Source organism: Ursus americanus, chromosome X (assembly GCF_024610735.1).
Source record: "Ursus americanus isolate L20-20 chromosome X, mUrsAme1.1.p, whole genome shotgun sequence".
Classification (NCBI taxonomy): domain Eukaryota; kingdom Metazoa; phylum Chordata; class Mammalia; order Carnivora; family Ursidae; genus Ursus; species Ursus americanus.
In genome coordinates this window covers 62786195-62809966 of record NC_142164.1, presented here as the reverse complement: position 1 = coordinate 62809966, position 23772 = coordinate 62786195, and the positions used below count along the sequence as shown (strand labels likewise).

General features: G+C 36.7%; 1 protein-coding gene across 1 annotated transcript in view; it reads right to left on the bottom strand.

Annotated features, from left to right (window-relative positions):
* ZDHHC15 (zDHHC palmitoyltransferase 15) overlaps nucleotides 1-23772 on the bottom strand; it is a 169195-nt gene that overhangs the window by 46736 nt on the left and 98687 nt on the right. Inside the window, exons 4-10 of the mRNA XM_087860139.1 lie at nucleotides 17667-17787; nucleotides 13233-13302; nucleotides 10463-10495; nucleotides 9595-9715; nucleotides 5082-5214; nucleotides 3165-3291; nucleotides 1374-1477 (exon numbers count right to left, since the gene is read on the bottom strand). Of these exons, the coding sequence (XP_087716265.1) occupies nucleotides 1374-1477; nucleotides 3165-3291; nucleotides 5082-5214; nucleotides 9595-9715; nucleotides 10463-10495; nucleotides 13233-13302; nucleotides 17667-17787 (709 nt within the window). The remainder of the gene's footprint in view (nucleotides 1-1373; nucleotides 1478-3164; nucleotides 3292-5081; nucleotides 5215-9594; nucleotides 9716-10462; nucleotides 10496-13232; nucleotides 13303-17666; nucleotides 17788-23772) is intronic.

Below are 23772 nucleotides of genomic sequence, written 5' to 3'. Positions count from 1 at the left end.
AATGGAAAGAGTGATAGCTAAAGGAAGGTAGGTCAAAACACAGTCAATTTTTCAATAAAGAATCAGCAGAAGTTGATAAGGGAGGTGCCTAGTCGGCTGGGCAAGAACTCTTTCCCTTTGTAACTGTGAATTTTGTAATGTTTTATCTTCCTTAGTCTTAGCAATCTGCCTTACTCTAAAACTGGCCTTCAAGATAGAAACCCTGGACCTAACTGGGTAAACATTCATAAAGACATGTTTACCATCTCTGTTCCTCACCCCAATGATTTTCTGTGTCCTAATCAGCCTCATTCACCCCAGGTACAGTTTCTGACAAGTACTACAATTTCTCACTCAAAATTTTTGTCAGCTATTGTATTATTGGGATCAGCTGGTAAAAATTACACTCTGATGCCTGGTATTAGCAACATAAACACACGCTGGAGGCACAGTTGTAAGCATAACATCACTTGGAGACAAAGAACAGATGATGGTAGGGGTATGTGACATGAGAACTTAACTTTCAGCTTTTTACACACACACACACACACACACACACACACACACACACACACACACACACCCCAATCTCATTATGATCCCAAAACCTGGTGGGAAAAAGGTGGAAGGACAAAGTTCTGCTTCCTCATTTTTCCTTTGCTGTTTTGCCTTTTAGAAAAGTAGACTACAAGCCTGTGTAGGCTTGCCTACATATAGTATATTTCTTTGTATATTTAAACCATTCTAAGAGAGAAAGGGAATGATATTTTAAAGAAAACGTAGGGGCACCTGGGTGGCTCAGTTGGTTAAGCGTCTGCCTTCGGCTCAGGTCATGATCCCAGGGTCCTGGGATGGAGTCCCACATCAGGCTCCCTGCTCGGTGGGAAGCCTGCTTCTCCCTCTCCCTCTGCCCCTGCTCGTGTTCTCTCTCTCACTCACTCTCCCTCTCAAATAAATAAATAAAATCTTAAAAAGATAAAGCAAATTTAACCAATGTGAATAAATTAGGGTAGAGAAAGGTGAGCTGCTGTCCACTGATTAAATTAACTCAAGCAAAACATAATGAGTGACTAACTGGCAGGATTGTTTACAAATATACACAGCACTGTTTATTATGTTTCCTGACTTATCTGATTGGTTATAAATCATGGTATCACAAAGCTGTTAAGAAACCTTCCAAGCTGCCATTTAATCCAACCTAAGCCACCCGTATGTGCAACACAAATCTGGCCATACTTTTCCTTCTCTACCCAAAGGGCACTTATGAGGTTGACATGCTTATATAATCTTTCTGGACACTATTTTCTTACTACACTACATTGGTTGCATTAACATGGTCTTTATTAGTGCTTGCTCTGCTGGGTGGAGAAAGGCTTCCTTCTGAGCCTCCTTACCTCGGTTTTCATCCTCATTGTCTTCCCAGGGCTCTTCATTTGCTAACAGTGGGTTTTGTGACTCATTCATAGACCTCATAGGGAAGGAGTGTCCATCACCAGGGCTGTTGGGGAAAGGAAGGCTGTGAGCTCTTGCAGTGGACATAGACTTTCTATGAATGTAATAACCCCCTTAGAAATAGGAGGGGGTTCTTAGAAAGATTTAAACCATTTAGTTTATTTGCTAAAGCCATGGTGTAATAGGGTTTTACAATAGCATCATTTAGTTGCTATATTGCTTTCAATTTCTATATCTTGTTTGTCTACATCAGTGTCGACTGTTTTGGTTTGTAAGCAACTGTTTAACTTGTTTCCCATAATGCCCAGTTATGGCAATATGCACACATTGCAGGCTTCATAAATATCATTTAATGATGATCATCTGAATTTATACCCAACTATCTTATTGCTTTGGTTCTACATTTTCAACAAAAATGAGCAGATTCAGAATCATTGAAACATTGGAGATAAGTTGCTGTGAATTGGAGATAGATATTAATGTCTGAATGCCCCGTTATATGGCTTGTATGGCAGAAAGGTTATTAGGAACTATGGGAAACAGCGAGAGTGAGGCATCTCTAGGAGTGCAGATTTTGGGGGCAATTACCCTCATGGGGGATCCACTTTGTGGATATCTATGGTAATCCAGGGCTACCTCCTTGGTTAATCTCTGTCCCCCAACAGATGGGATGCATTGGAGGGAACTAAGTTAGTTCTGGCTTGAGTGGGCTACGGTTTGAACATTTGAGTATATATATCTCAATGCATCGCAAATTTTTATCTGAGTGACTTTTGGATTACTCATTTTATATTACCTATGTCTTTTCTCCTGTTCATAATTGTGGTTAACTGAAAGTTGACAGATTTCATTTATAGTTCTCTACAGAGGATGTAAGTATACTGATTATAAGTGAATGGGCTTTGATTTTTTTTCTATTTCAGAGACTCATTTTAGATCTCCCTTTGATGTACTGATAGTGTGTGTATTTGTGTGTGTATGTGTGTTAGGGGGGTGCAAATAATTGCTAACAGTTATTAATCAACATTACCCACCAACACAGTTTTGTTTTGTGTTTTATAGCCAGGATAGTAGGATATACCATAGATCTTAAATAAAAGAGCCTGTGAAACACCAACTGGTACCACTTATCCACTTACAGCATTTTGGGGGTATATGCCCCCTCTGCTGTTTTTCTTCTGTATATATTTACACATATTTTTGTATATATTTTTAATCACAGAGTACATACCACTTGAATTCTACATTTTTCACTTAGAGTGAGCATTTCCCTTTATTGTGACATAGTCTTAATTACTATTACTTATGACTACATTAATATTCCAGTCAATGGGGATATATATAGCATATTGTTGAATATTTAGGTTGGATGTTTTCTAATTATTGGCTGGAAATATTGTTGTGATGAACATTTTTATGCCTAGTTTGTCTTTAGGACAGATATTTAGAAGTGGGATTGCTGGACAATGGACATGTGGATTCTTATGATTTTTGGTACATATTACCAAATTCATTTACAAAGAGTGATACCAGTTTACACTGCCACAAAGCACGAGAGTGTCTATTTATCATATCCTCACCTCTAATTTCTCTTTATCAACCCAGAAATAAAGAACTTTGGGAATAGAGTTTTTTATTGGACTGTTACTTGTTGCAAACTAGAATTAAAACTGAGTTTCCTACTTCAAGGCATGGTCCAGCATCAACTTCTTTCAGTGGTAATAATTACCTACCTGGACCCAATAGGTATTAACCAGAACTTCTTGTTATCTCCAAACACCTGCTGGATATTTTTGATGAAGCCAAGGTTGAACCCATTTTTCTCTGGGCCACTTGTAAACACTGGAGTACAGAAGGCCTCTAGGGCAGGATAGGGGAGTTGAAAAAAGAGGAAGAAAGCAATAAAGGAACAAATTTCAGGACTATTATGATCTTACAGTTCTCCATGAATGTGACTTGATGCTACAATATCTTTTTGCTGTGGTAGCATAGGCCTCACATCCTTAGTTATTGTTAAATTACTTAGTAAAAACCAGTTTAATTACTTAATACAAAGTAATTTTGTTATTAAATGCAAAGAATTGGTACTTAAAACAAAGGGCAGAAGAAACACATAATGGTAGAAATAATTAAGCAGCCATAGGGAAACTATATATTTTGTGCTGCTGCATTGTAAGGAGTGAAAGAACAAATTTAACAGTACTTTATTTAAATCTAAGTGGCAACAGCAGCCCAATGGTGTCCATCCTTAGAGCTGGGACTGAAGTAATGATGCATGATGAGTTGGTAATGACATTGATTTGGTTTTGAAACTTTTCAGAAATGAAGATGTTTACACTGAAACCTGCAATATAAGAAACTGATTTTACCCCAGTAAAAATGTCAACAGGTGAACTATAATCACCTCAAAGACTGAGGAGTTGGACCATGTTAGTGCACATTATTTTGGACATATTTATCCCATTAAGCAACAAACACTTTCACTGTTGCACCAGCTGCATCTAGCCATTTCCCATTTGTTCTTTGTTTTCAGACTCTGTTATCGTGAAGTTCTTAGTACTTCTCTACTTTGCAGTTATGTCTAAGCCAAATGTGCTGATCTACCACCCTAGCAAACTAAGTGCTACAGATATTTGGTTTAGAAAAGGAGTGTAAATATTTTCTTAGCTGTTAGCATTATTAGTAAATGAGTTCCAAATGTATAGTGGCCTTTTTTTATTTTTATTTTTACTTTTTTATTAGTATTTTTTTACATTATGTTAGTCACCATAGAGTACATTCCTAGTTTTTGATGTAAAGTTCCATGATTCATTACTTGCATATAACACCCAGTGCACCATGCAATAGTGCCCTCCTTAATACCTATCACCAGCCTATCCCATTCCCCCACCCCCTCCCCTCTGAAGCCCTAGTGGCTTTTGTACTGAAATTGCTCACTCTATCTTAGCTGAACATTCAACATTTGGACACTTTCTCCTCACTCCTCATGCATTTATTTGTATACAATGTAAATATTTGTTTCACTCTAGATGAAATAAAGTTATTGTACTGTAATCCATCAGAAATAGAATTCTCCAAATAACAGGTTGGAGTATAGAGTAACAGAAAAAAAATATTCATTTCTTGTACTCATTTTCTAGAAACTCGCTTATTCAGTGTATTTATCATATTCCCAGTCCTCCACAGCTACTTGATGATTGTAGATATCCAGCGATTTGTTGGTTTGGATTCTTTCTCAGCACTCTGTCTTTGGATGCCTTCAATAATTTAGAGTCTTCTATCTTTATTAACCTTCACTTCTCCCTTCTGCTATTCCCTTCTGTATTGATTTTTTCCTCCACTTCCTCATGTGAACACCTTCTAGAAATTTTTCAAGCCATAAATTTGGGGAGTTATTACCCAATGTGAATTACAAAGAACAATGGTTCATTTTGGTTTTGTGTGAGGTTTCATTCAATACTGCTTTATTCATTCACTATGGCTCTCCGTTTTGGTTAAACGTGTTTACATTTGTCTCAGTTTGGAAGTAAAGGAAAGTCACTACAAATAAAATGCTTCACTGGAACTTTTTCTCTTCCCTGGGAATAATCCATAGGCCACTATGATGTACATTAATGTGTTTCTTCCCTTGTCTTCATATCCAGTCTTACCTAAGGTGGTTTTGTTTCTGCTGACAAGCCAACAATGGTAACCAAAGAGAATCACAAGGCTGACAAAAAACATGCAGGCCACAAAGAGGAGGAAAAGAACATGGAACTTTGAGCGAACACTGGGCAATTCCCCCTAGAACAGAAATAATAAACAAATAGAAACAAAGGATTAAAGTGATAAGGCTTGGCTAGTTTTTCTATATGTCAGCACTTTTCTCATATGTATAAAATGTCTAGCTATAATTAAAAATAGACTTTATAAAATTTTTATAAAAGTTCTTTCTGTTGATGACCATACCTCATTATGGATATGCCTTCAGCCTACAAAGACTAAAATGGATCCTTGATTAAGTTCACTGTAAAACAGAGTATATGCTGCAGCAATTAGAAAAGAGTAGTACAAAAAGGGTATATTCAGGCCATAACTGGTATGTAACCTCTTAAAGCTTGTACTCCATTTAGTTTGCAGATTATGAATCACTGGCCAGAGGTGATCTTGAGGTCATATGGTTCATCCTCTAGTCTCAAGATGTGTTATTCTGAAATACTTTATATGTCATGTTTCCTTGGACATGTGTATGTTGAAAACATCACAATGATATATGTAGGAAGTTAAAACACGTAGGTAGAATTCAAAATGCTCTACCTATAAGTTATAACGTGACTTTAAAGCTACTGAAAATTTCGTGTGGTTGTTTTTTATAACTGAAGTAGAATGTATTGGTATATCACATCCTGTGAAATAGCTCTTTAGACAATAAAATCAAGCAAAAAAGACTTATAGTTATCTGAGACATCTTATTTTCCATGTGGTGCCAGCTTTCTTTTTTTACATGCAGCCCTAAACCAGCATACACAGTGTATAACATTTTATCTTCTGAAGAGAATTTTAGAAAACATTTTCAGTTTTGGAATGAGCAGTTTAGAGAAGTTTTTTATTTCCCCCTTTCCTGTGCTGATCATTGATTTGGCATGATGAATTGCATTAAAGTATTTCTAAATGCTCTTGAGTAGTAAAGTTAAAGGTGATTCTCGATTGAAGTGGACCTTAACATTAGGATCTGGTTCTACTTCAGCTTGGAAGGAAAAAAATTAAGACTTGGAAACACTTGGAAAATTCAGATAGCACAGATTTTTTTTTTCTTAGAGAAGACTTTTATTCATTTTGATGTAAGGAAATACTGGGGATATTTCAGAGTATATATGTTTGAAGGATGAAGATAAGGGGAAGTCAGTCAGTCAGATGTTTTCAGCTGATGAGTAGTCTGGGTAAAATTTGCATGGGGGCAGAACACCCCAGGAAATAGTTATCGCAAGAACTTCAACTTTCAGAAACCTTCATCTGAAGCTCCTTTCAGAAATGATCCCTCCACAAAATCTTGGCCTAAGCACCCAAACTGAATTTGATTGGTTTGTGTTTGTTTTGTTTTGAGTTTATAGGAAAAATTTTATATATTGTTTCGTAGTAGTTTTTGCATAGCTGGGTTTTTGCTTTCATAATCTCTACTTTTTGAATATGTTTGTTAAAGCTTTTAAGGCTTACATTTATTTTACTTCTTATCTTTCATGTTTAAATGGGCGACAGGAAATGTCTGGGCAAGAGGGACTGATGAAAATTCAGTTCATACCCTGGGTAGCTAAGCTGGAAATCTTTCCCTCCCCTAATTACTCTTGTAGAACTATCTTTTGTCTGCCAAAGGATAGTCCTTGATAAAGTCTTTTTGTTGTTGTTGTTGTTAGAAGAGATTGATGGCCTGATGTTCGAAATTACCTTCCCAGGAGATAACCAAGCTAAATTACTCAAAGCAATAACCACCAGAGAAACAGTTCAGGGGAATACTGGTAGAAAAATACTACTATCTTGGTTCTAAAATAATTCATAGTCTCTGTGAGGAGATTCACGGCCCACTGTGGAAGGTGTATATTACTACTTTTTCATAAGGCAAAAGATCAATTTCCTATCAAAGTAGTTACTCTTTAAGTTAATATACAGAGGAAAAACATGACCTGATGATTGTCTTCTGAATTCTTTATTCCAAAGGAGCTATAGCTGGTGGTAGGATATGGTATAGTGTGTAACATCTTTGGGTTTAGGGTCAGATAGCTTCTCGTCCTGACTTTGAAACTTACAAGCTGGGTGATCCTGAGCAAGTCACTTAACTACTATAAGCCTCAGTTTTATCACTTTTAAACGAGACTAACAATTCTTGTTTTGTGTACTTGATAAGGTTGTGGTGAGGAGAAGATGAGATAATAGATATGAAAGTGCTTTGAAAATGGTAAAGTATCATACAAACGGAGGTTGCTGTTCCCTAGGAGAACCGCTAGTCACCTTGATACATGGTTTTTAAAATACATGGCAGTGTTTACTTTTTATTTTAAGGCGAGACTCAATTTAAACTGAGAAAGGCATCTCTAAAACACCCCCAAAGTCCTTTCTGGCTGGAGAGACTGCAAAACAGCATTTTTCTGAATTGTCAATGCCCTTTTCATTAGGAGAGCAAGCCAAGACAGGTTTTCTTACATCGCATCTGTGAGGCATGAGCTAATCTATTGTAGAGAAAAAATGAGGGAATAGAAAAAGGACACGTCTATGTTCATCTTGTGCTTGTGAATACTGGCATATTTCTGGCAATTAATTCACATCCAAATATTATCTTTCAAGAGCGAAAAAAAAAAAAGTGTACACCACCTGGATGGCATCGTGGTATTTGAAGACTGACTAACTTGGAGGGCCAAGGCAAAATGTATAAAATGCAACATTGTTTACTCCTTTATGAGTTCTTACACAGTAGCCTGCTGTGTTAAAGACCAAGTAAGGTCTGTAGTGAAGACCAAGGCTGACACTTTCCCTGCTGAATTGGATACAGATTTTCTTTACATTCAGGTTAGTAGCTCAGTGTGTGAATGGGATGCCAGACAGGTCATGAAAACCTGAGCACGATAAGAGATCCTATGATATGGAGAGGAGCCCAAGAAGAGATGCCAAGATAATGAAACATTTTGTATTTGGGGAAAATTTATGAGAAAACTTCATTTCTGCTTATACTTTTGTATCTCTGAGTTGAAGTTTTTTTAAAAAGATTTTATTTATTTGTCAGAGAGAGAGTGTGTGTGCGTGCGCTCATGAGCAGGGGGAAGGGTAGAGGGAGCAGCAGACTCTCCATTGAGCTGGGAGTCCGATGCTGGGCTTGGTCCCAGAATCCTGGGATCATGACCTGAGCTGAAGGTAGACGCTTAACCAACTGAGCCACCCAGGTGCCCCATAATTCCTGATTCTTAAAGTTATTAAATATCTGAATTGATTCAGAAAGTTGGGAGAATGGAAAGCACATATCACTCTAATTTTTTATACTATATTTTCTATACTAGTAGGGATCAAAGCACTAATTAATAATTTAACTACTCTCGGGTATTTAGGTTCTCGCTGCCTGTCTTTCTCCTTTGTTCTCCAGTTTATTATAACCTTTAGTCTGGTCAAAGGATCCACATTCTTTTCCTGCTGCTTTACCTCTTCACTTGATGTGAGATATTCCTATTATATGGGCTCCTGTACAATTCCTACAGTAATAAATAATAGCTCTGCCCACATCTGTCTTTTGCTATTTAGGTTCAGTTTGGACAACCCTCATCATGGAAGGTTATGATATTTTAACTATTGTACTGGAATTGTGAGGAAGGGAGATCTTCTGGAGTCCATTGGCTTAAAATAAAAAAATTCACTATACTGCTGCCAGACCCCACACACATACGTAAAGTAAAAATCTGCCTTCAATTCTTTTGGAAATAGATGGAATATGGTTGAAATCTTAAAGTAGAAGAAATATGAAATTCTCTTTTAGATTTCACTATAATCATCAAAATCATATGTTGAAAGGTAAAGTACTTTTAACATATGTTTCATTTGATCTTGGCAATGAACTAGTGAAGCAGGTAACAGAACCAGTATTAAAACTCAGTTTTCCTAATTCCCAACCCATTGTTTGTCATACAAAGTTCAAATAAGACTCCCCATTTCATTTTGGTCACGTGCAAAGATGAGTGAATGAATCTTTCTGTCTAATAGGAATTTTGCAACTCTCCTTTGAACAGGAAATGAGAAAGTATTTTCTGATGATGAGGGAATATTTTGTTAGCCTTTTTCTTAGGAAACTAGAGAATCAAAATTAGTTTCAACATTTTAAAAATCTATAATTGGTAAGAAGTGGATTTTTAAAACTTAACTAGGTAAGTGCATTGTAAAGAACCACTAAGAGTCAAGAGGTTAGGTTCCTAAAGGGGTCTTAACAAAACCCTCACGTATGACAGAAATTTGTTTAAGTGGAATCCTTAAATAACAAACTCCTAAATCTCAGAATATTCAACATGGGAAACTTGTTTTTAGTCCTTCCTTTCTGCTCACCTTAGTAATAGCTATTTCGAAATGTCAAAAGAAAAGTTGAAAAATGTCACATATTGGAGTAGGTGTGTGTTTGTTTGGGGGGGGGTGACCTTTCAGGGTTATTTAACTTACTCTCCAGTATTTGATGAAATAGTTGAAGACTGTTGTAGCAATGTACAGGCAGTAGAGAACAGAATAAGCTAAGAACTGAAGAAAGAATTTGTAGTTGGAAAATCCAATGCAATTATTAACCCTAAAAAAAGAAAAAAAGAAAAACTAATTTGAAATTAGGATTCATTGATTGAGAACACACTGATGCATAAGTGAACAAAGCAATGGAAGTATGTTACTCCTGCTTCTTCATTATGTGTTGTGTAGAAACTCAACAGAAATAGAAATCCCTTAATAGGAACAGACTGGAAAAACAAGTTCATGTCTCACTTGTTTCTCCTTTCATTTACAGGCATAGAGACACCCGGCCTACTTAATAGTTCTGGACTGGTTCCTGACTCAGCCAAGGAAACCTGAATCTTGGATGCTGAAAACCTATTACAATCTCAACAGCTACACTTAGTACAGTGTGGCATGTTCTCTTTGTAGTTAGATGGTTTCAGACTGGTTCTCTAGGTCAGACATACAAAATTTGGAGAAGAATTGCTGAAGTTAACAATCTAGAATATTTCAAACATCAAGACAACTAAAAGCAGAACTGAATTGTATATGTCAAAGAAAACTATTTGTGCTTGATTTCATTGCTACACCCAATTACTAAAGCTAATGAACAGAAGACCATTAGTTTTGTGAGCCCAGGAATTCACTACCATACCTTTGATGGTATATTTATTTTTGCTTTAAAATGTTATGCCTCCCTTGTCCCCCATGTACATACAAGACCCAGTGATTTATGGTTAGAGAAATAAGCATGTTACAACTATGCTTAGGAAAGTAGGCATTTTGAGCAACGCTGACCCTTTCAAAGTAATGAATCAAAGGGACATACCAAGGGCAGTGATGGTCCATTTTTAATACACACCTACAAATGAAACAGAATACAGTGTGATGAGCGGAGCTATGGAAATGCAGTAACACCTCATAGTTTAACTCAAGTCTCACCAGTATTTTTACATGGTACCAGTACACTCATTCTTAGATTTCCACTATAAGCTACTGCAAAATTATTTTGTTCTCCGTTATTTCTAGGATGAGCCAGTCACAACATTTTATAGGATTATGCTGGCAGCAAGTTACATGCCTAGATGTCTGAGATATCTCCCCTCATTTTGCTCAATATACAGATTAATAAAAGTACAGAAGAAAACATATGACTACAGTCTGTTAAAATAAAAGACAAATGGAGACCATCCCTGAAAATTTCCCAAGCTGACAAAACCACTGTAGTCATACAAAGAAAGCTTAATTTAGTTTATTTTATAAGACTGACTTGACCTGGGTCATTTCTTGCTTATGCCTCTGGAAATCATTAGTAAAATTTCAACTGTTTTCTAAGGTTTATATAAAGTAACCACTGACCAATTCTCTGTCTTAATTTAAGAAAATTCTGAATATTCTAACTAATCAGTGTGAAGAATAAAAAGGCCTTGTTTTCTCACTATATAAGCTGTTTTATAACAATATATCTCAAGCCTCAGTCTATGTTTTGGTTTGAGTGCTCCTGGTTTGCAAACTCTTTTTGGTGTGTACACAATAACATTTTACTAACTAGGGGCACCTGGGTGGCTCAGTCCATTAAGTGTCTGCCTTCAGCTCAAGTCATGATCCCAGGATCCTTGGATCAAGCTCTTCGTAAGGCTCCCTGCTCAGCCAGGAGCTTGCTTCTCCCTTTCCCTCTGCCCCTCCCCCACTCGTGCTCTTTCTTGTTCTCTCAAATAAATAAATAAATAAATAAATAAATAAATAAATAAAATCTTTAAAAAATAAAAAAATTACTAATTACTACTCTGGTGATTTATTGGCTTTACTTTGGCTATTTCTGAACTTTTAACAGATCTCTTTGAATCAACAGTAAGAGAAATATGGGTGGAACATACACCCAAGAAGAAGGACATTAGGATTATATTTATTAACATAAAGATGTGACTACAAAGCTGGAATAATTCGAGTAACAAAATAAAGTGGTATTGAGGTAAAACCCAAAATATAAAGTGATTATCCATGCCTATATACTTATATGAATAATAAACAAATAAAGAAACAAACAAACAAAAATAAGAGAGAAGAGACAAATCTCCCACGCAGAAGAATTCCAATTTATGTAAATAATCTGCCTTCAAGGAGGGGGAGCATAACTTTCCATTCCTTTAGTTTGGGCTATACATAGTGACTTCCTTTCAAAGGGTAAAGAAAGTAGTGGAGGAATAGTAAATTTATATTAGAGAAATCTGACAAACACTACCTCAGCCAGATGATCAAGATTAATTTAGCAGTGATAAGTCATGTTCATAATATGTGCCCTCGATACAATACAATGATAATGGTACTTTACCTCTGTGCTCTTCCTAACCAAAACACAGTACCCAGTCTAATCATGAGAAAAATATTAGACAAATCCCAACTGAGAGATATTCTACAAAACACCTGATCGTTAATCCTAAAGTCCTAAAAACTGTCAAGGTTATCAAAAACAAGTAAATTCTGAGAAACTGTTAAGAACTAAAAGAGCCTGTGAAGACATGCCAGCTAAATGTAATGTGGTATCCTGGATGGGATCTCAGGGAAAAAAAAAAAGGAATTCTAAAAAGAGTATGGACTTCAATTAAAAATAATGTATTGATGTTGGCTCATTAATTGCAACAAATGTATCATATTAATGTAAGGTGTTGATAATAGGGGAAACTGGACGTAGGACAGATGAGAACTACCATCACAATAATTCTATAAATCTAAAACTGTTCTGAAACAGAACATTTACTTTTATTTTTTAATTTTTAAAAATAAATAAATAAACAATTTTAAAGATTTTATTTATTTATTTGAGAGAGAGCATGAGAGAGACAGCACAACCAGGGGCGGGGGGAGGCAGCAGAGGTAGAGAGAGAAGCAGGCTCCCTGCTGAGCAGGGAGCCCAACGCAGGGCTCCATCCCAGGACCCCGGGATTATGACCTGAGCTGAAGGCAGATACTTAACTAACTGAGCCACCAAGGTGCCCCATTTTTTAATTTTTTAAAAAAGATTTATTTAGGAGCGCCTGGGTGGCTTAGTCGTTAAGCGTCTGCCTTCGGCTCAGGGCATGATCCCAGGGTCCTGGGATCGAGCCCAGCATCAGGCTCCTCCGCTGGGAGCCTGCTTCTTCCTCTCCCACTCTCCGCTTGTGTTCCCTCTCTCACTGGCTCTCTCTTTCTCTGTCAAATAAATAAACAAAATCTTTAAAAAAAGATTTGTTTATTTTATAGAGAGAGTATGAGCAGGGGGAAGGGCACAGGAAGAGGGGGAGAAGCAGACTCCCCGCTGAGTGTGGAAACTGACGTGGGGCTCCATCCCCGGTCCCTGAGATCAAGACTTGAGCCGAAATCATGAGTCAGACACTCAACCGACTGAGCCACCCAGGCACCCCAAACATTTATTTTTTAAATGGGGTTTTATATCTCTTTCTTATCTTTAGAATAGTTTGAGTCATCATCATTCCAAGAGCGTATGTGGCATGTGTTCATTATGACTGAACGGACATGCTCTTATCTAGGCATGGTCACATGTTAGGATCAACCACTTTGTTGTTCAAGCTCAGCCCAGGGGAAATATGGATGTCACTTACATGGCACAGACAGAGCAGTGGTGGCAGCGATCTGGCTTGATCAAATGGCACCGGTCACAGAATCTAACAGCTATAGGAAAAGTAAGGTGGTTAGCATTGGTTAGGACTCAATATGACACCATATATCTTACTAGCCTATCTGGATGCTTGTTATACATTGATTACAGGTAGTCAAGTGCATCTCAAGTTACCAAGAAAAAGGCAGATCACAGAAGAGAATTGTGGTATGTATTTTTATCCCCTGTTAGATCAATCTTGAAGGCACCTTTTGGGGGATGAAGGTAGAGGGAAAAGTTTTCATATCTGGATATCTGATAATAAGATTTGGTATTATAAAACAAACTATAATGTCAACTGCTTGAGTGATCTTGGGAAAATCATTTAGATTCTGTTTACTCCAACTTTCCTATATGAAAACAATTAATTCAATTGACCATTTCACAGATAAAGGAAGTAAAGACTTGAGCCATATCAAATGACTTTCACAAGATTACACAGCAAGTGAGAGGCAGGACTGTGACCACTATAGTTTTTCTGACCCCTTAGTTCATTCAGGGTTCTTTTCACTCTGAAAGTCTAACATAAAAAAAATTTTTTTTCCCTCTCTCTTCCTTCCTTCTCTCCTTCTTTTCTTTATTTCCCTTAATGAAAGGTATTTCCCTTTTCTTCTCATTTTCTCTCTGTTCATCGATAAAGTATGACTGTGTTTAATGTAATTATTATTAAGTGAAACAACTAAAATCATGAATAATTTGACCTAATATAATAATCCCATTTGACATGTACATTAAGCACATATAATTGATTTAGAATAATGGACTGCTAATTCAGCAGTTTGTGTTTATGTCTAGCAATGGAGGGGGATGACAAAAGTATGGTTATAATCCAGGGAAAGAAAAAGGGAGAGGGGCATGCATGTTTAATTCATTCAGCATGTTTTTAAAGATATAGTAATGCCATTGCCCAGTTTAAGCCACCATTATCTCTCATTTAGATGACTGCAATAGATCCCTAATTATTTACCCTGCTTTCATTCTTGTTCCCCATAATATGTTCTCTATAAAATAGATGATCTGTTAAAATGTAAATCAGATAATGTCACTTTTTACTTAAAACCTTCAATGGGGGGCGCCTGGGTGGCACAGCGGTTAAGCGTCTGCCTTCGGCTCAGGGCGTGATCCCGGCATTATGGGATCGAGTCCCACATCAGGCTCCTCCGCTATGAGCCTGCTTCTTCCTCTCCCACTCCCCCTGCTTGTGTCCCTCTCGCGCTGGCTGTCTCTATCTCTGTCGAATAAATAAATAAAATCTTTAAAAAAAAATAAAACCTTCAATGGACTTCCAACACCATTAGAATAAAATCCAAACTCCTTACCATGGCCTGCATCATCTGGCCTCTGCTTGCCTCTTCAGCTTAAACTGGTATCACTCACCACCAGCTATACTCCAGTCCCGTGGTTGGCTGGCTGTTCTAATATGGCAAGACTGCTCCTGTCTAAGGGCCTTTTGTACTTGCAGTACCTTCTGCCTGGGATGCTAGTCCCTCTGCTCTTTACTTCTTCCTGGTTTTTATTATTCAGTCTCAAACCAAATGATATTTCCTCAGAGAAGCCTTCTCTATATCATAGGGCTGCAAACAAATGATTCAAGGGTCCAGAGAACAGTAAGTAGTGAGTGAAGCAGCCAGTTGGAGACTGTGAGGGAACCTGAGAATGAATGCCTTATTTAAATTTGTGTGGAATGAGAAAAGGCCCCGAATTGCCAAGGAAGTGTTGAAAAGGAAAAACAAAGCTGGGGGCATCACAATGCCGGATTTCGAGCTGTACTACAAAGTTGTGATCACAAAGACAGCATGGTACTGGCACAAAAACAGACACATAGACCAATGGAACAGAATAGAGAACCCAGAAATGGACCCTTGGCTCTTTGGCAACTAATCTTTGATAAAGCAGGAAAAAACATCTGGTGGAAAAAAAGACAGTCACTTCAATAAATGGTGCTGGGAAAATTGGACAGCTACATGCAAAAGAATGAAACTTGACCACTCTCTCACACCATACACAAAGATAAACTCCAAATGGATGAAAGACCTCGATGTGAGACAGGAATCCAACAAAATCCTAGAGGAGAGGATAGGCTGCAACCTCTTTGATATTGGCCACAGCAACTTTTTTCATGACACATCTCCAAAGGCAAGAGAAACAAAAGAAAAAATGAACCTGTGGGACTTCATCAAGATAAAAAGCTTCTGCACAGCCAAGGAAACACTCAAAAAAACTAAGAGGCAGCCCACAGAATGGGAGAAGATATTTGCAAATGACACTACAGATAAAAGACTAGTATCCAAGATCTACAAAGAACTTCTCAAACTCAATACGCAAGAAACAAATAATCAAATCAAAAAACGGGCAGAGGATATGAACAGACACTTTTCCGATGAAGACATACAAATGGCTAACAGACACATGAAAAAATGTTCAGAATCATTAGCCATCAGGGAAATTCACATCAAAACCACCTTGAGATACCACCTTACGCCAGTTAGAATGGCAAAAATTGACAAGGCAAGAAACAACAATTGTTGGAGAGGACGTGGAGAAAGGGGATCCCTCTTACACTGTTGGTGGCAATGCAAGTTGATACAGCCACTCTGGAAAACAGTGTGGAGGTCCCTTAAAAAGTTAAAAATTGAGTTACCCTAGGATCCAGCAATTGCACTACTGGGTATTTACCCCAAAGATACAGATGTAGTGAAGAGAAGGGCCATATGCACCCCAATGTTTACAGCAGCATTGTCCACAATAGCTAAATTGTGGAAGGAGTTGAGATGCCCTTCAACAGATGACTGGATTAAGAAGATGTGGTCCATATACACAATGGTGCATATCAGCTATCAAAAAGAACGTTTTTACAACATTTGCAGCAACATGGATGGGACTGGAGGAGATTATGCTAGGTGAAATAAGTCAAGCAGAGAAAGACAATTATCATATGGTTTCACTCATTTATGGAACATAAGAAGTAGGAAGATCGGTAGGAGAAGAAAGGGAAGAAGAAGGGGGGGTAAACAGAAGGGGGAATGGACCATGAGAGACTATGGACTCTGGGAAACAAACTGAGGGCTTCAGAGGGGAGGGAGGTGGGGGAATGGGATAGGCTGGTGATGGGTAGTAAGGAGGGCACGTATTGCATGGTGTACTGGGTGTTATGCGCAAGTAATGAATCATGGAACTTTACATCAAAAACTAGGATGTACTGTATGGTGACTAACATAATAAAAAATATTATTAAAAAAAGAAATTATACAAATAATTTCCTGTCTACTTTTCACCATATTTCAGTATGCATGAAGACTTCTTAAAAAGTCATGGCCACCATGACATCAATGCTCCAAGAAAATTAATAATAAGTCCTTAATATCTAATGCCTAGACCATACTAAAATTCCCCCAATTGCCACATAGGATCTTAATAAATGATTACTGAATAAATAAATGATAGACAGATGAACATAAATGTCTAACGGTATAATTCTCAAAGCCTTGAAACACAATCTTCATTATTAGAAACATTAGGATGACTTGTCAAAAGAGATTTGATTTTCAAATTTTGAAAGGTGGAGAACTAGTTCAGCTAGTACTATTTTAGTCATACAGATGAAAACTAAAACTCCATAGTGGACATTTACCCAAGAAAGATGACATATCTCTGCACAAATACTTGTACAAGAATATTGATAGCAGATTTACTCATGATAGCTAAGTACTGTAAACACCAAATATGCATCAGCTGGTGAATGGATAAACAATGATATATTCATACAATGAAATACCACTCAGCAATAAAAGGACTAAAATACACAGCAATGTGAATGAATCTCAAAATATTACGCTAAATAAAAGAAGCCAGACACAATAGTATAGACTGTATGGTTATATTTATATAAAATTCTAGAGCTGGTGAAAATAATCTGTGATGGAAAGCTATCAGAATAGTGGTTGCCTTGGTGGTGGTTGGTGGGATTGACTGGGAAGGAGCATGAGAGAACTTTCCAGGGATATGGTAATGTTTTATAGAGGTTTTAGTTACACAGATGTGTACATTTGTCAAAACACTGAATGGCACACTTAAGATTTGTATGTGTCTTTGTATGCAAATTTCAGTCAAAAAAGAATGATAAAATATTTAGGTAGATGTGTACTGATATCTGATAGCTTGAAATGTATGAAAAAATAAGATGGCTTGGTGGAAGATGGATGAGGGATGGATTTGTGGACAGATATGTGATAAAAAGTAACATAGCAAAATGTTAGTGGTAGACTCCAGTGCCAGGTATACAGATGAGCCTGTGGATATATATGACTTAGCCTTTTTGAGGTCCTTGCCGATCTCAAAAGGTGACTTGCCGCTTCTCTAGGTGACTGGATGAACTGACCTCCACTCCCAGTTCTTGTGTAAACTGGTAGCTTTTTGGCCATATCGATGAGCATCTGCTTCTGGACCTCAGGTCTCTCTTCATTTTCATAGCGTTCCTTGTCTGAATAGGACAAGTGGAACTAGAAGCAGAAGTGAGAGGTGAGACTTTATTTTCCAAGGTTCACAGAAAACATTAAAAGCAACAATAATTATTTAGATGAAAATATTTGTTATCTACCCTTGAAGTCCAGGTATCGATTTGGCTTATAACTTTCTTGGCATAATTATCTTAATTATTTCATCTGGCTTTTTTTTAAAGATTATTTTATTTTATTTATTTGATGGAGAGAGAGACAGCCAGTGAGAGAGGGAACACAGGCAGGGGGAGTGGGAGAGGAAGAAGCATGCTCCCAGCGGAGGAGCCTGATGTGGGGCTCGATCCCAGGACTCTGGGATCATGCCCTGAGCCGAAGGCAGATGCTTAATGACTGAGCCACCCAGGTGCCACTATTTCATCTGGCTTTTATCTCAATCTTCATAAGTCCATGTGATAGGTAGTATTGTTTTATAAATAAAGAAAACTTAGCAAGATTAAGCACTTTGTCAATGGTTATACTCACTAACTAGTATATAAGCTCCAAACCCAGTTCACCTGACTCCAAGACTTGTGCCTTTTTCACTCTATTGTACCATAATATGATGTTACATAGAGATGTGTAATACCTTGCTGCCAGGATCCTGTTGCTGATTAACTGTGATTGTTATTAAGTTGTAGGTATTTTTCACAGGTTACACTCAGAGAAGCTGGATGAGACTGCTTGTGATACTATATTCTAATCTTGCAAATGAGTAGAAATTTGGGTATTCTTACTATTTCAGAAATTTTTAGTATTGTATGAAGCTTATTGGCAATGTTAGCACCACACTTTGCTAACCTTGCAAAAGATATGTCAATGATTTTCCAAAGTAACACAGAATTGAAAGCTTTCTTCTGTCTGGGTCAAAAGGTAGGTAGAGGTGAAAAAGAGAAGGATCTGTGATCAGATTTTGGGGGTTTAAACCTCATCTCTTCCACTTAATAGTTAAATAACTTTGGAAAATCAGACACTCTTGATCCAAGTTTTTTCATCTGTGAAACAGAGGAAATAATACCTGCTTCATAAGATTGGTGTAAAAGTACTGGATAATAAGTAATTAAAAATTTCTTTTACAAGTCCAATTTCTTAAATCATTTAAAAATATTTGATACTATCATTTTAAATCTTAACTATTCTAGTTTGTAGTATAAAGTTTTAAAAATTCTTTTTAATTTTGATAATTTCAAGTAGCACTTGGGGCAGCCCTTTAATTTGGGGGCTGTCCTGGGGAATATAACTTTTGTGTGGCATACTGCACCTGCTTGAAAGGCAGAGGCAGAGTTGTTACTGTTAGTATGTGATGAAAACCTTGTGGTTATTCAACAAGTAAGTTTTGGATTAGAATAAGATGTCATGTTTGGATGCCCTATTTCTGGCACTAAACAAGCCTTTTTGAGGATTAGAATGAAATGAACCAGTAAAAACATTTTGGGTGGGCAATTGGTGATAGATTGGGATGTATTCAGTATTAGAGAAATGAATATCGTGGCTATCAAATAGACCCCAAAGACTCACCTTTTCTTTTTACCAATGAAAAATGATGAAGAGGGGCACCTGGGTAGCTCAGTTGGTTAAGCGACTGCCTTTGGCTCAGGTCATGATCCTGGAGTCCCAGGATCGAGTCCCACTTTGGGCTCCTTGCTCAGCAGGGTGTCTGCTTCTCCCTCTGACCCTCCCTGCTCTCATGCTCTCTCTCTCTCTCTCATTCTCTCTCTCTCTCAAATAAATGAATGAATAAATAAATAAATAAATAAATAAATAAATAAATAAATAAAACCTTAAAAAAAGTGATGAAGATGTGGTCTTAAGTGTTAGATATTTGCAGTTCTTATCTAAATCTTACCATCATCCCACCCAGTTTAGGCCTACAAAATTCCCAACCATTCAGCCTTTCTATTGACCTATAAGCTTTCTAAATAGGGTGGAGGGGACAATTATTTCTATTGAGCTAAAATTTACATAACATAAAATTCCATTTTAAAGTGCACATTTCATAGTGTACAATTCAGTGGCATTTAGTACATTCACAGTGTTGGGAAGCCATCACCACTATCTAGTTCCAAAGAATATTTTCATCACCTCAAAAGGAAACCCCATATGCATTGAGCAATAATTCCTTATTCTCCCCATCCCCAGATCCTGGCAACCATTAATCTACTTTCTGTCTCATTAGATTTTCTTCCTTTCTGGATATTGCCTACAAACGGTATCAAACAATATGTGGTCTTTGGTGTCTGGTGTCTTTCCTTTAGCATGTTTTCACGGTTCATCCATGCTGTGGCATGTATCAGTAATGCATTCCTTGTTATACCTGGATAATATTCCATTTATGGACATACCACCCTTGGTTTATCCATTCATCTTTGATGGATATTCCATTTCCATCTTTTGGCTATATTGCCTAATGCTCTATGAACAATTGTGTATAACTTTTGAACACCTGTTTTCAATTCGAGTATATACCTAGGAACAGAATTGCTGGGTCACAAGATAATTTTATGTTTAACATTATGAAAAACTGAAAACTGTTTTCCACACCAGCTGTACCATTCTACATTCCCAGTAGCAATGTATGAGGATTTGGAGTTTCCCACATCCACATTAACACTAGTTTCCTTCCTTCTCCCCTCCTTCCTACCTTCCTTTCTTCCTTCCTTCCTTCCTTCCTTCCTTCCTTCCTTCCTTCCTTCCTTCCTTCCTTCCCTCCCTCCCTCCCTCCGTCCGTCTTTCCGTCTTTCTCTCTCTCTCTTCTGTATGTATGTACGTATGTATGTATTTATATTTTGGACTTCTTAGTGGGTAAGAAGTGGTATCTCATTGTAGTCTTGATTTACATTTCTCTATTGACTAATGATGTCAATCATCTTTTCATGTGTTTGTTGACCACATATATTCTTAAGAGAAATGTCTAGCCAAATCATTTGCCCATTTATTAGTTGGGTTGTTAGTCTTTTTGTTGTTGAGTTGTAAGAATCTTTATATATTCTGGATACTTGACATTTATTGAGTATATAATTTGTGAACATTTTCTCCTATTCCATAGGTTGCCTTTTCACTCTGTTGGTTGTGGTTTGATGCTTAAAAGTTTAAATTTTAATGTAGTCCGGTTTACCTTTACTTTCATTTCCTCTGCTTTTGATGTCATGTCCAAGAAATCATTGCCAGATCCAATGTCATGAAACTTATTCCCTATGTTATTTCCTAAAGATTATTTATTTATTTATTTGAGAGAGAGAGTGCACACATGTGTGAGGGAGCACGAGTTGGGGGGTGGAGGAGCAGGAGGAGAGGGAGAAGCAGACTCCCCACTGAGCAGGGAGCCAGACGAGGGGCTTGATCCCAGGACCCTGGGATCATGACCTGAGCCAAAGGCAGACACTTAACCAACTGAGACACCCAGGCACCACCCCCATATTTTTTTTCTAAAAGTTCTGTAGCTTTCCATTTGAGCTAACTTTTGTATATGGTGTAAGGATCCAACTTCATTATTTTGCATGTGCGTGTTCAGTTTTCCCAGTACCATTTGTTGAAAAGACCATCTTTTCTCCATTGAATGGTCTTGATACCCTTTTCAAAAATCATCTGACCATATATGTGAGGGTTTATTAGTAGGCTCTTACTTCTATTCCATTAGTCTTTCTGTCTATACCACACTGTTTTGATTATTGTAGCTTTGTAGTAAGTTTAGAAATGAATAAGTGAGACCTGCAACTTTGTTCTTTTTCAAGATTATTTTAGCTATTTGGGGTCCCTTGAGATTTCATATGAATTTTAAGATGAAATTTTCTATTTATGCAAAAAATATCATTGGGATTTTGATAGAGACTGCATCAAATCTGTAGACTACTTTGGGTAGTGATGACAATCTTAAAAATGCTAACTTTTCCAATCCATGAACATAAGCTGTCTTTCCATTTATTCGTATCTGCTTTTAGCAACAGTTTTTAGTTTTCAGTGTACTGAGATTTTCACCACCTTGATGAAGTTTATTTCTAAGTATTTTATTCTTTTTCATGATATTATAAATATAGTTGTTTTCTTAATTTTTCTGATTATTCATTGTGTTATATGGAAATGCAACTTATTGCTGTGTGTTAATTTTGTATCCTGCAATTTTGCTGAATTAATTTATTACTTCTAACAGGTTTTTTGGGGGAATCTTTAGGGTTTTCTACATATAAGATCATACCATCTATGAACAGAGGTAATTTTACTTTTTTCTATCCAATTTGGATGCCTTTTTTTTCTTGCCTACTTCCATTGGTTAGAGAATGTGCTTCTCACTTCTCTCTTTCTCTCTTTCTCTTTCTCTTTTGTTTTTGGAAGATTTTGAGAAAGACTCATGTTAATTATTCTTCTGATTGAATTTGCCTGTGAAACTATCTGGTCCTGAACTTTTCTTTGTTGATTGGTTTTTGATTAATAAATCTCTTTACTTTAAGTATATTCAAATTTTTTAAAATTTCTTCTTGAGTCAGTTTTGGTAGTTTATGTATTTCTAGGAATTTTTCCATTTCATCTAGCTTTCTAATTTATTGGCATGCAATCCTTCATACTATTATAATTCTTTCTGTTTCTATAAGGTCTGTAGTAATGTCCCACTTTCATTTCCGATATTAGTAATTTGTGTCCTCTCTGTCTCTCTTTGTTCAGTCTAGCTAAAAGTTTCTTAATTTTGTCAATCTTTTCAAAGTCCCAGTTTTGGTCTTATTGATTATTTCTACTGTTTTCTATTCCTTATTTGGTTTTATCTCTGCTCCAATCCTCACAATTTACTGTTTCTAACTTTGGGGTTAGATTGCTCCTCATTTTCTGATTCTTTAAGGTGTAAAGAATATTGAATTGACATATTACTCCTTTTACAATATAAATATTTATAGCCATAAATTTTCCTCTGAATACTGCTTTATTGCATCCTAAAATTTTTGGTATGTTGTTTTTCATTTTACCTCTTTATCTCAAAGTCTTTTTTAAACTTCCCTTGCGATTTTTTATTCATTAATTTTTTAAGAGTGTTGTTCAGTTTCACAAATTTGTGAATTTATAGTTTTCCTTCAGTTATTGATTTCTAGTTTCATTCCACCGAAGTCAGAGAAGAGCCTTTGTATGATTATAATATTTTAAATTTATTGAGACTTGTTTTGCATCCTAACATATGGTCTATACTGGAGGATGTCCTGTCTGCTCATAAGAGAACCTGTACTCTTCCATTTTTGGGTAGAGTGTTCTATACATGTGTATTACATCTAGTTGGTTTACAGTGTTATGAAATCCTCCATTTCTGTATTGATCTTCTGTCTAGGTGTTCTACCCATTATTGAAAATGGGTTATTGAAATTTCCAATTATTGTAGGACTGTGTATTTTTTCCTTCAGTTCTGTCAGTTTTTACTTCCTATATTTTGGGGCATTCTATGTTTATAACTGCTGCATGTTCTTGATGAATTGACTAACTTATCAATACGTAATGTCCATCTCTTTTTTTTCGTGGGTTAAGTATTTTATTTTATTCATTTTATTTTTTCCAGCTTTATTGAGGTATGACTGGCAGATAAAAATTGGAAATATTTAAGATATGCAATGTGATGTTTTGATATACATATAAATTGTGAAATGCTTACCACACCCAGCTAATTAACATATCTGCCACCTCACAGAGTTTTCATTTTTGTTGTGGTACAACACTTGAGATTATTCTTTTAGCACTTTAATTACACATTATTAATACATTATTATTAATTACAGACACCATGCTGTACATTAGGTCTCCAGAACGTACTCATTTTATAGCTGAAATTTTGTACATTTTTGCTAACATTTCCCCTAACTCCCACTTCCCAGTTCCTGATAACCACCATTCTGCTCTATTACTATGAGTTTGTCTTTTTTTTTTTTTTAAAGATTCCACATATAAGAGAGATCATGCAGCACTCGTCTGTCTGGCTTATTTTACTTAGCATAATGTCCTCTAGGTACATCCATGTTGTTG